The sequence below is a fragment of the Cygnus atratus genome, chromosome 17 (assembly GCF_013377495.2).
Source record: "Cygnus atratus isolate AKBS03 ecotype Queensland, Australia chromosome 17, CAtr_DNAZoo_HiC_assembly, whole genome shotgun sequence".
Lineage (NCBI taxonomy): Eukaryota > Metazoa > Chordata > Aves > Anseriformes > Anatidae > Cygnus > Cygnus atratus.
The window spans coordinates 3,631,333-3,644,354 of record NC_066378.1 but is presented as its reverse complement, the minus strand read 5'-3'; the positions used below and the strand labels follow the sequence as shown (position 1 = coordinate 3,644,354).

At 41.6% G+C, this 13,022-nt stretch overlaps 1 protein-coding gene across 11 annotated transcripts in view; it reads left to right on the top strand.

The window, feature by feature from the left end:
• TAOK3 (TAO kinase 3) overlaps nt 1-13,022 on the top strand; it is an 84,688-nt gene that overhangs the window by 37,994 nt on the left and 33,672 nt on the right. For all 11 annotated transcript variants that reach the window (XM_035556941.2, XM_035556932.2, XM_035556939.2 and 8 more), the window contains 7 exons: nt 2,650-2,721; nt 3,735-3,836; nt 4,299-4,344; nt 5,218-5,314; nt 8,886-8,999; nt 10,078-10,169; nt 12,188-12,281. In XM_035556941.2, the coding sequence (XP_035412834.1) occupies nt 2,650-2,721; nt 3,735-3,836; nt 4,299-4,344; nt 5,218-5,314; nt 8,886-8,999; nt 10,078-10,169; nt 12,188-12,281 (617 nt within the window). The remainder of the gene's footprint in view (nt 1-2,649; nt 2,722-3,734; nt 3,837-4,298; nt 4,345-5,217; nt 5,315-8,885; nt 9,000-10,077; nt 10,170-12,187; nt 12,282-13,022) is intronic.

The window sequence follows — 13,022 nt, the reverse complement described above, 5'->3', positions numbered from 1 at the left end:
TCATGTCAGGCCTAATCAAAAAAAGAAGGGAGTGATGCTCGAATGTATTTGTAGTCTCAGGCTCATGTGTTTTGCCATTCAGAAAATGGCAATTGAAGAAACTTAATAAAGGATTTGGAGTTGTAACTTTCAGAGCTGGTGATTTTGATTGCCCAATATATTATTACCAGTGCTTGGCAAGTTAACTTAAAACTTCTTTTCTTGCTAGAAAGAAATGCTGCTTACAGCAGCAACTTGGTCCACAACGGAGAGAACGTGGCGACAGCTTAATGGGGCAGTTGTACCCTGCAGCACAAAGTTGTGGCTGACACAAGAGAGTGTATGCTATGTGAAGATATTTGGAGTTAGTGGCAGACACAAGTATTTGGAAATTTGTTTAGAACACCAGCATGAACTCATCTATTTGAGTAAAATACTCTTGAGATCTTTTATGTGCTGAAGCAGGACAATGAGTGCTTAGGAAGGGTTTTGCCTTTGCCAGAAGTTACTTGTTTTACGTTTTCTCTAACTCATTTGATGAAGCGTGTGTGCTGGGAAGAGTAGAGCCTAAGTGTGTCAGCTCCCTTTAGTAATTCCTGTGCTCTCGTGGTTCACCCAACATCATTTCTCTTTGAAGTCACTGTGAGCATCATGAAACGTCTTTGATTAATGCATTACTTGGGAGTATAGTACTCATCCTTGTGAGCAGTGGAAATGAGGATTTACCACACTTAGCTTTGATTGTACTCTAAGCTTTTAACTGACACTAGGTTTTTGTCCTCAAAATTGTAAGTGGTTAGAGGTGCTGGGATTTCAACAACTCTTAGGATTAAAACCTTAAGATGTTCCATCCTTAACATGCAGAAATGAGGGTAGTGCCACTCCAGGCAAGCAGAGCTCTTTCTAAAACTGAGCTCATGGCCTCTGATCATCATCCCTGTGTCATACGGGTTCCAAAAAAGCAAGATTTTGCTGACTGAATAATGCTCATTGTACAACTGGGATCTGATGGCTCTGATAATAACATCTTAAACGAGTAGCTAATCTGTAAGACAGAATCTTCCAATGTCTCATTTCTTCCTTTGACAAGACATTTTAAATTTACAATCAGATGCCACACATCCAATTCTGTTGAGTGTTTTCCTGAGCCTCCCTAGTACTGCGTTGATACGAGATTGCGACAATAACGATTACCTGCAGTTCAAGGACACTTGTTATTTATGTTCTGTTCCCCCCAAATACCGAGCATCGTCTACTAGCCTGACTTACTGTTTGCAAGGATTGGCTTTCAACTCGAAGCTAAGCTATTTAATGAAGAAAGCAAAAATAAAGAATGGGGGCTTCCATTTTAAAGATAGAAAAGAAGACTTGGTGTGGACAGAACTGGAAAACTTGTATGCGATGTTACTACCGTGACCACTTGCCCGAGGAGAAAGCTTCTTGGGATAACAATGCTTTCCATGCAGGAATCAAATGAGCAGATTGCAAGCAAATACAGCGGCTTTGTGTTTTTTCCTGCTTATACTCTGGGCAGAAAGCAAGTCCGTCAGTCTGTTTGAGAAGCATGAGTTAGATGTCAGCTCTCTGAAGATCTGCTTTTGAAGATCTGTTTGAAGAACTGCATTTTTTGCATTAAAATAGGTGAAGTTTGGGGCCTGGTAAATTTTGTTGAAAATGTAAATGTCCTGATTTTTTTTTTCTGGTCTGCTTTTAAGCTTGATTCCACGGTGGTTTTTCAGATAAGGTGGTTTGCATTTCTATGAATAGCATGGCTCCATGATTTGACATCTGCTCAACCACCAGCAGCAAAGAGAACAACTGTGTGCAGATCGCCTACATTAGGTGACCCAGTTTCATAAGTGAAGTGAATGACATTCCTTTTGTTACTACAAATTAATTCCTGAAAACTTGATCTTTTTGTAATAGCACAAGAAAACCAAAATAACTTGCTTTCTAACAACTCTAATGGTAATATCTGGGAGGAGGTCTGTGCCTCATCAACGTGTTTTGAACTGTAGGAAAGTCACACCCTCTCTGCTTTAATGGTATAAAACTAGATAAATCAGTCTTTTGAAGAACAAAGGTTTGAAAAAAAAGCCCAGTATTGAATGAAACTGGACAAAAGCAGCCTGGACCCATTATCTTTTTTGACTGATTTTCAGAACCAAAAGTAGGTGTGTTTTTTTTTTTTTCCCTAGAGCAATGCATGTAAAGCACACAGACATAGTCCTAAAATGATGTGATTAAAATCACAGTACAGCCTTTGCCTTAATATTGGAAATAACTGGACCGAAAACAGTGAATCAGAGAAAGTGCTGATTAGAGGAGCAAACTAATCGAACGCTGCTTTAACAGCAATTCCAGTGAAACTATTTTGCACATTCTCAGTGTGTGAGATGCTGAACCTTGTTCTGTGTATTAGTAGAGAGGTAGCAAGTGTAGTAAGGGCTGAGGCAGGGACAGTGATTGTGGATAGATAAATAATGCCAGAAAAGAGTGCTAAAATAGCTGTCTCATAAATTTTATCACAAGGCAGGTGTCTCTGAAGTGTAGGAGCTTTCCAGGATGTGATATAGGAGAAGAAAGTCTGTGTTTGCTAAAGGCATGGCTCACTCCACGGGGAGGATTTAAAAATGATTTTTTTTCTAATTTATTTTTTTCCTTCTCCAGGCTACAAATTCCCACACTAATGAGGTGGTGGCAGTCAAGAAAATGTCCTACAGTGGGAAGCAAACGAACGAGGTAAGGTGGTGAAGCCAATTCTGATGCAAAAGCTGGTACAACTATAATGTAAATCTGGTCAGGGGAATTAGCTGAGTATTTCATTTGACGCCAGCAGAGCAGCTTTCTAATGCTGTAGCTGTTGCTCAGTTCCATAGGAAGTATGGAGATTTATAGAGGAAAAATGTGTTTATGCAAATTTTGACAAATAGTTCAGTTTAAGGAAGTGAATGGGAATTCAGAAATAACCAGCCTACAAGCATTCTGTAATAAGGGCATTAAGAGCACCTGGGCTACTGAAACCATAAACCGCAACTCTTTGAGGTGTCAAGTGAAATGTATAGCTGACCTGAAACACTTCTCAGGATCTACAGAATAGAATGGCATAGACATCACATTCAGAGTATCAGTCTCACTTCAATGGTTGCTTGTTAATTGCTCTTATTTGTTCCTGTTGTGGCGTCTTGATCCAAACAGACAACCCAAGCATATCAGGTTGACATGCAGTAGAGAACGTGGTTTTTCGGGCCAAAGGGGATGTTCGTAATTCATTTTTCCTTACTTACCTGTTGGTCTCCTGCATGTGCTGTCTATAAATGTTCCAGAGGTCTTGCAAACGTCAGTGGCCTTGTGCTGCCTTAAAGAAGGAAGCAAACAGCTCCTCTCTCTGTACCACGTGCTGTAGCTGTTGTCTGTTTGGGGGCAGGTGGGTTTGTTACTGAGTTTCAGACCACAGGCCAATTCGTTGCCCTTAGCAGTAGCAATGCTCTAAGTAAAATGTATTGCAGATAAAACGAGAAAATACATTTTTTGCTGTCCTCAAGCTAAATGTGTCTTAGAGTGATCTTACTGCAACAGGGACCCCCACAACTTCAGTACAGCTGTGCTTTTGCAACTACAGCTCTTGTCATCTTCACGTAGTAAAATTGCATTATGGCTGCTTTTCAGACTGCACTACAGTGTGTGGTGTATGAGTGTGTGTAGGGGGTGAAGCGGGGAAATGTACTCATGTCTTTTTGCTTTGTTTTTATTAGAAATGGCAGGATATCATTAAAGAAGTCAAGTTTCTACAACAGCTGAAGCACCCCAACACCATAGAGTATAAGGGCTGTTACCTGAAAGAGCATACTGCATGGGTGAGTGGCACGGTATTGGGGGTCTTTGTGTGCAGAAAACTTGTGGTATGGCAACCAGGCATCCAGTACATGCAGCAGTATTCATCCCATGCTTCCTGTAGTCCCTTTCTTCTTAAAAAAAAAAAAAAAAAAAATCCAGGTAATTTAAAAGAAATGGATATTTAAGATATTGGAACAGATCCCCACCTCTCTGTGGCAGGCCTCTGTATTCAAGCAGGTTAAACAATAATTATGGAACATCCTCTAGAGAATCTCCTCACAGCTTTCCAGTGCCTGAACATTCTTTGCAACAAATTAGGATGTCATTGCTGGAATTTTCTTGGAGCATTTTATTTTGTTGATTGCTGATTGCATTTCTTAAAACTTCAGGTTTTACTTCTGCTGTTTCTCAGCCATCCAAGTAGTAACTGTTTATGGAGGAGCATGTATCACATTATTTAAAAGCATGCTTTTTTCTTGCAGTTGGTTATGGAGTACTGTTTAGGATCAGCTTCTGATTTGCTAGAAGGTGAGTTCTATATAGTCTTTGATTTTCTTCTCTTCTGGTGTCCCTTCTGAGTACAGTGGGAGGCTGTTTTCTCACAAACGGGTATTTTACAGATGGTAGAGGCAGTCTGTCTACACTACTTCATTCTGTAGCTAGAATCCCAGTGTTCGTGATGCTAAGGGTAAGCTGAGATTTTCCCAGAAAGCCAGTGCTACATACAGTTGGCATGTCTGTTGTAAAAGGAGGGTACCTTTTACAACACATTCCTGTGGTTTCTGCTTTGATAGAAGCAGGCTGCCTGTTATCTGAGTATCCATAACAAAAACCTGTAGAGATCACCTTTGTCCCTGCCTTGCAGTTCATAGGAATAGTCACAGATAGCTTTATAAAACAAGAGTCTAATATCACCTGAAAACTAAAGCTGCATCACCTACAGAGGAATGGGGAATCTAAGCTATAATTTGCAAAAACTATTACTCCTTGCGGGCTGTATATTTTTGATCTAAGAGACTCAGACAGGTGCATGCTGGTCAGATCCAGGGATCTAGGGAAGGTGCTTTGGGGAATCACTTTGTACTTAGTATTCCCCATTTTCCTGTGGTTTTGCTATGGGGAAAAAAGTGGGAAGTTTTCCTTGTTAAGGACTGAAGTTGTATTTCACATACATTTGGCAAGCTGTACTGTTGGCCCTAGCAGAACAGCGAAAAAACATGCTTAACGTGTGAAATATACACAAAGGCTGTGTGCAGACTCAAAGCTGCTACAGAAAATCAGTATGATGAAGATGGTGCTCACCTCATGGCTTGCAAAACTGGAGAGGTTCCTCCTGTTTAGAAACATTCTCAGGAAAAGATTGCACTTTTCTGACGTTTTTTCTTGATTTTTTTCCCTTAGTTCACAAGAAGCCACTTCAGGAAGTGGAGATTGCTGCCATCACCCACGGTGCCTTGCAGGGGCTGGCCTACCTGCACTCTCACTGTAAGATTCATAGGTAAGGCAGAGCTCCAGGCAGCTGTATGTCCTTCCATCTTCCCCTGGCTGGAATCTGAAAATCACTTCGCTGTGTTAAGCAACTTTGGTAAAGGTTCTCCTGCCAAAGTTCCCTCTAATGGACTTGTCAGTACACCCATGCCAGAGTAGATTTATAAATAAAAGCCATTGGCTGTTAAGGAACACATTCCTGCTGAAATACTTCAATGCAGCTATATTCCAGAGCCGAATTCTCTTCTGTGTTAGCAACTGTTCTCTGCAGACCCTGGTAACAGAATACACCTGAACGTTGGCAGAAAGCATGGACAGGAAAATACACACCCTAAATTCGTCTAGTAAAGCAGCGTGATAGACATAGACTATTTTTAAGACATTTTATTTTTTTCACATGTGAGTAAGTAAAATCAGATCAAATTTATGCATCCAGAAATCAGCTGGTGGAAGCACGACTCAAGGCTAAAACTACCTTAAGAGAAATAAGAGCACACAGAGGAGGATGTTATAACAGGCTGCTCATGGGTGCCAGCTCCTGGGTCTATCTTTTGTAATGTGTTCCTTTCCAGGAGTTCTGATTTTTTTTTCACTTATTTGTCAACAATGTTGCATGTTCTCATTTTGTGTTTTTGTCATATTTTGGGAACTGCTGGTACTCTATGTCAGGGAGTTGCTGTGAAAAGGGTGAGAAATAGATTCGGATAATGTGAGCGAGCAGTCATCAGGATGAAGCAGCTTGGGATTAATTCATGGGGTTAAAAGCCTTTCTATAGTCTACTGGCAAGCTATGGGCAGAAAAATTGTGTACTTGAGGCTCAGACAATAAGGAATTTAATTATTTGTCATTTGTTAGAATAGAATAACTATTTGGGGTGTATCTGCGCAAGGTTATTTTATTAGGCTTAAGGAAAATATTAAGTTAGAATGTCAACTTACGAAATTAAAATGATTTCTGGTCAACCCTTTACACATATGCACTTATTTGTGCATAACAATACCTATTCTGAACTAACTTTACACATGTTCAGAGTGCATTAAATTCTTGTTTATAGTAAATGACTGCCTCTGTGGGCTCTACTGAGAATTAGTTTCTTCTTGGTAGTCACAAGGACTCCTTAACACGACACAACTAGTGTGCTGTACAGTCAGCAATTTCACGTGCTGAATCCCAGCTACTCCGTGTGAACTGCCCATTAATGTGCTTTCTGCATATCACGAACAGAGCTGGCTATTTCTCTTTGAAACTGGGAAAAGTTTCACTCTTGCAGTGTGCTGGGCAACCACGAGGAATGTTAAGATAAGTACCATGCAGGTCTTTCCTATCTGACTGGTTTTCTACCGAGGAATATTTTGCCTTTTAATTCCTGAGAGGAGAAGGCAAGGCCTCTCTCGGAACCATCAGGAGAATTCGACTTTTCTGATAGATGCTGTTTCTTATACAGGAGAGCTGAAAGATTGCCTTTTGCTAGCTACGTTGTCTAGCAGGGAGGAGAGCCGATGCGCCCGGCCGCAGGGGAGCTGTGTGTAAAATCCCTGGAGTAAAATCCCCTGCTGTGGCAAGTGACAGGAGCACTGGGGCAGGTGGAGCAATGACGGTGAGGAGGGACCAAAGCTGGCAGCTGGGACAACTTTGGTTTCCCTGCCCAAAAGCCAGGAAGGCAAAACGAGTGTGACCTGGAATGGGGGGACACCTTGTGGAGATGCGGGAAAAAGCAAGGCCCTGGTCTCATCCTGAGCTCCCTGGGCCTCCCCCTTACCACTTAGTCCCAGTGGCACTGTGTGGGATGGCAGAGGGTGAGATTATCCCATTAGACTGCAGACACGAGGTGAACTGAAGTTAGTGCAGATACCTAAGCTGATGCCTGAGGTGCCTGCTGAGCCGTGAGGGTAACAGTGGAGACAAAGCAGAGAGGACAGGACTTTTGCTGTCTGTGAAGTACTTCTGAGGATTTGTTCTTGTGTACACAAGGCACCGTTTGGTACTTGTCCTCATGCAGAAGTGACAGATGCTTAGACCCAAAACATGAAGGCTTATCTGAGTAGCACGTGTGCACCAAAAATGCTGTAATGTTGGGTTTGAAGCAGTGTTGTCCCAGGAGTGGGGAAGCAGAGGTTCTGAGAGTCCAGCTCTGCTACTGAAGCATTGTAGGTCTGTGCCTGTTGCTGCAGCTCTTGTTATCCCAGCACTGCCTGTCCTGTGTGCTGCCCTTTGGAGATAAAAGCATCATGCTGAGCTTCAGCGGTCTTTCAGCTGGCCTGTTCCTCTGGGCCTGCAGTGATACTCACTTTGTGCTTGGTGCACAAGTTGTTATGCTTCAGCTGTTGTATGATAATTCAGCGTATGCAGCAAATACAAGGTGGCTTTGTTGCCCCTCCCATTTATCTAATTAGCTTGCTTTTTCACAAGGTCACGGTATGTGCGTGTTTGGCAATACCCAGTAACTTGGAATCACAGAATCATTTAGGTTAGAAAAGACCTCGATGATCATCAAGTCCAGCTTGTCTGTGTTGGACGTCTGCTACTACTGATAAGTGGTTTTGATGTTTAAGGACCTACAGCTGAACACCAGTTATGAAAAGCTTTTTTTCTTGATGTGTTTTTTATTTATAGATTTTTTTTTTTATTTGAGAGGGTAGCAAAGAGATATTCCAGACTGTATGGTATACCCAGCCTGGCTGATGGATCACTTACGTGTATTCAATATATATATTGAGGGTCTGCTTTTGTGAAATTAAATAGCTAAGCTGCTGCTGTGTAAAGGCAAACCTGGCACGCCTAGTGTACAGCTTTCCCTTTGTTATTGAGGTGCTGTCTTAGGGTTTCGAGGAACTTCATTATGTTGTGATTTTTCAGCTGCAATGTATAAGGAGACCTAAATTTCTAAAAGCAATTCTCCTTTTTTAATCTGATGTGTGCAGGAAAAAAATATTTCAGGTATAACAGGCCAGAAATCCTAGGGATTAGAAGTAAATGGGACTCAGACAAATTCTTCTCTAACTTTGAATAGGCCCATTGCCAGGTTTCTTAGAAGGCATGCAAATGGAGTTAACCTTTCTCAGCATTTTATGGGCAATTAATTTGTAATTAACCCACCTACTGCTGGAATTGAGAAATGTATGGTGCCAAAGGTGTTGAAAGTGTCTTGTGCCATATGTATTGCAGTAGTTTCATTATTGTTAATTTCTGAAAGGTATGAATTATCTGAGACTTGCAGGAAGTTAAGGGACCCTAGGTCACTTGAAAGATTAAAATAACATTTTTGGTATCTGTCGCATCTTGGGTATTAGGGGGAATCTCTCCTTGATCTCAGTTCGGGACCTCAGCCTTGCAACCGTGGCCCATCTCCTTGTCCTTCATTTCCCAGCACTTTTTTTGGGTGCAGTCAGATTTCTGTTCCAAATAAAGTCAGGTATTTGATCTCTCTAGTTTTCTATAATACCAGGCTTCTAAACAACTCTCATTTTTTTAATGAATATTTAATTTGAGAACAGGTTAGCAGAGTTCTGTGTATGTGTAATTTTTTCAAAGTTGTTCTACTGTAACCAGAAGTGTACTTTTTTTTTTTTTTCTTTTAAAGGGATATTAAAGCTGGAAATATTCTTCTAACAGAACCAGGTCAAGTGAAACTAGCTGATTTTGGGTCTGCATCTATAGTCTCCCCTGCCAATTCTTTTGTGGGAACGCCTTACTGGTGAGTAAAGCATGGAGTACTTCATGGAGTACTTCAGTCTTTTTAAGACTGCTGTCTTACATTTCCAGCATTCCACAATCTAAAAACAGTATCTGGCATAAAAACTACATTAACCAACTATATTAACAAAGCAGTGTTTTTACAGTTCCCCTGTCCAGCTCTTCAGGAGACAGGTTCTTTCTCAGTGCCCATGAGTAGAGGTAGATTGTGCAGCACTTTGAAAGTTAATGTTTTGACTGCTATAATACCATTGGCTTAAAAATTATTGACATTTGCTATAGGTAGTGGAACTCAGGCAAATGCATGGAGAAAGGGAAGTTTCTTAATCCGGCTCCACAGACTGGAAGCCACACAGCTACTTAGATTCTGTTTTGAAGAGGCTTGCTTAGGGGTCACTTGAGTTGCTTAGCATTCCTAATGTAGTGGGCCAGCATAGCTTTACACTCCACTTAGTTTGTGGCACACCTCCCAGGCATTTATGGGAGGTCACCTATCGCCCAACCTCTGAACAAGCCCATTTGGCAGGAAGCCTGCTTCATCTTTGAAGAACAAAACCAAATAGGCTGCATTTTTCCAGGCTGGCCCTGCTGCTCTTTCCCCCCTGCATTCATCCCTTTATCCTGGACCATCATATTTCCCTGTTCTTCCAGATTTCTCTGTTCCTTTCATAGCTACGCTCACGGGCTGCATGTATCTACTGGAAAATTCTCCTGGTGTGCCCATGGAAAAACCACCATCTCTGGTGAGAGATGGTGTCTTTAGGACTCTCCCAGTCCCTGCTGTCTGCCTGCAGGGACAATGCCTTTGAGATTAGTGTGGGTCTCCCACGTGCCAGCAAGTTTTGCTAACAGCAAAGTTGGCCTCTTATTTACTTCCCTTTCTTAATCTACCTCTTGTATAAGTTTCTAGTGCAGGCAAGCTCTGTTTTGTTTCAGCATGGCTTTACTCGGCTCCATGCTGGCCCTTGAAGTTGTGGCCCGCTGTGCTGCTGAGGATGATGAAGCCATCTCATTGTAAGCTATGTGCTGGGAGTCACCGTTTGTCCTCTGACCTGCGTGTTTTGTCCTGTGGTTGGTAGGATGGCACCAGAGGTGATCCTTGCTATGGACGAAGGGCAGTATGATGGAAAGGTGGACGTCTGGTCCCTTGGGATCACGTGTATTGAGTTAGGTGAGTAAATACTTTGCAGCTGATGTGAATAATGAACCCTCCCCAATAATTGCTGGGAGGTTCTAGAAAAAAAATGGAAGATTCTTATTCCTTAAAGTTTATTCTTTAAAAAGCCTGACTTGGAAAGCAGTGACAGTTGAGTTAAACCTTTAAGTGGCAAATCAAGGGCAAAGCACTAATAATGCTGCTGCACTTCTATGTTCACCTGGTGTGCAAGTTCAAGAGAGACCACATTTTGCAGGCCTGTTTTGCAAATAGTGAGCCCCCTTTATTGGCTCTTCTGAACTGTCTTTTAGTTTCCAAACCAATGCTTATCCTAGAGGTTGCCAGGCTTTATTCACTGAGAAGTAGGATTTTGGTGCCTATGGAGACTGGGCTCCCTATATGACAAGCACTTTTATTCCTTGGGGACTGTGTAGAACTAAACACTTTCTGTGTCTATGTAACTGTTCAAATGTGATGCTTTAATCTGTTATGGATATCTGTGCCATGTTCTGAACATATCCTCAAAGACATGGCCAGTCTTAAGGACTGTTGTGATCTGTGCTTGGCAAACACCTACTCCATTTCCCCGTGCTCATTCAGTGTGTTAGGAAAAGCTTCAAGTTGAAAATGCCAGCTGTTTTCACAGGTAATACCCAACTTGTGAACTCAAAACAGTGTCAGAATTGTGTAAGTAATGTTCTATGTTCAAGTTGCTGCATCTTAATCAAAAGATAGTGTATATAAAAGAATTCTAAATACTTAAATTTACAGACTGATTAAATGCTGATTTTGGAAGATGTGTAATGGCCACAATGAGGTCTTTCATATGAGGAGGTGTAGTGCACCTCACCTGAATGCATGGCCAAGCATGAACAAAACTGCAGAAATGCTTCATGAAGTGGAGTGAGACATGAGCAAGTCTCCAGTATTTCCGCTGGGGTCTAAGAAACATCTTACCTCTTCATACTTTATATGACTTGTCCCCTGCTGTTCTGCTATAGAACAAAGTGCTGCTATTTTTGTTTGCTCCCAGAGAAGAGGAAAGTATGGTTTGCAGTCTGTGTTTTTACAAGCTGGGTTTTGAGAAGGTTGGAGCAACTGTTATGCCAAGATGTCCTAAGAAGTTGTGTTAGAAAGGACCTGCCTTTAATTTTCAATTCTTCTTTTCAATTTGAGCAGTATTAAACTTAAAGCTTTGCCTTTGCGTGATTCTATATCTGAGCATGGGGTCAGGAGTGAAGGGGCAGATCTCTTGATGAGCACCACTTGGCTTTCGGTGAATGCTGGTGTCTTAATTTCTTGTCCAGCCAAAAGTAAGCAGTGTTTAAAGAGAAGAAAACGCAGTGGTTTGTGCATGTGTGCTGCATGTCTAGGACAAGTGATTGCTCTGATCTGACCTGACATGAACTTAAAATAAATGAATAAAGATTAAAAATAAAAAAATAAAAATCCTGGCATCGCTGTCTGCTTGGCACAACTCACATGGCAGTGAAAGCTATCATTGCTCAATTTCTGTGTAAAATCTGTTTGGGGGCTGTCAGGCAGGTGTCCTCTCAGAAGTGCAAGGACGAGGAAGAGCTTTGATAAAGAGGAGTTAAATGCACACCTGGCAAGTGAATTTGGCAACCTGTCCGACTTCCACAGGTGACTGCCAATGATAAATGAAATGGGCAGCAGCTCTTCCCTAGGTATGGATGCCATGCTGTATGTCTGAGCTCTGTTTTAGTCGGCTGCTGATGATTTTTACCATGGAGGATTAGCTGTGTAAAGTTGCAGTTGAGGTAAAATGTACTGGAAGCTTTTCCTTATAATTTGCATCCAGTTCTTTGGATTTCTTCATCCACTCTTTGAGTGAATAACAGCTTTCCTTGAGTGGTTGTCCTGGAATAACCTAGAAGATTACAATAATTGGCTTAAATGTGATGACAGCAGTAACGAGCTATTGATTTAGCAGCGATACCTTGCTCATGCTTCCATATCTTTCGCCTTTTCTTTCCAGACTGCCTTATCACACCTTTCTCTTTTCTTTCTAGCTGAAAGGAAGCCTCCACTTTTCAACATGAATGCAATGAGTGCCTTATATCACATAGCCCAGAATGATTCCCCTACGTTACAGTCAAATGAATGGTAAGAGAGCTTATTACCAGGTTTTGTGCTTTGTTTCCCCAAAAACGCTCTACAATGCTCTCTGCATGGCTAAAATCTGACAAGAAAAGTGTTTGTTGCAGTGGAGTGATTTGACTGCATTCTTGAATAATGCTCCTGTGTAGGCAGGCTCCGTTTTGACCTTCTGTCACTTTGGCTGTGCTACAATCTAAATGTGTGGAGGTGATAATTATGGGGCTGTAGATGCCGCAGGAATTAAAATATTCTTGGATACATTAAGCCAGCCTTAGCTCGGCATCAGTGAGGTTTCCAGCTGCAAAAGATCTCTGACAGAATTGTTAGCGTTATGCTACAGCTGAAATGTGAAGGGAAGGGAGAGGAGAGGCTACAGAGGTAATTAGATTATTTTTTTTCAGTGAGGGACTTCAAAAGTCATCAGAGCTCTGTGGCCAGTAAATACTCCCCATGCTACAAGCTCTTGTTCCAGAATCTAAGCTTTGATACAAGAATGTTTTGTTATTCTCTGGGAGCAAAGGCATTACTCCATGTCCTGCTCTTTTTACTCAAGAGTGGAACGTAGCCATCGAGTGTTGCTTAGTAGAGTCTGCAGATGGCTTGAAACAATAGCTCCTGGAGAGGTGGGAAATTCCCCCATTAGGCATTTAAGTAGCATGATTATTTCATTGCTAATCATTTTATCAAAACCACTCCACATCAATTTCCTTATTTCATCATCTTTCTTTTGTCCATTTTTCAAGATTC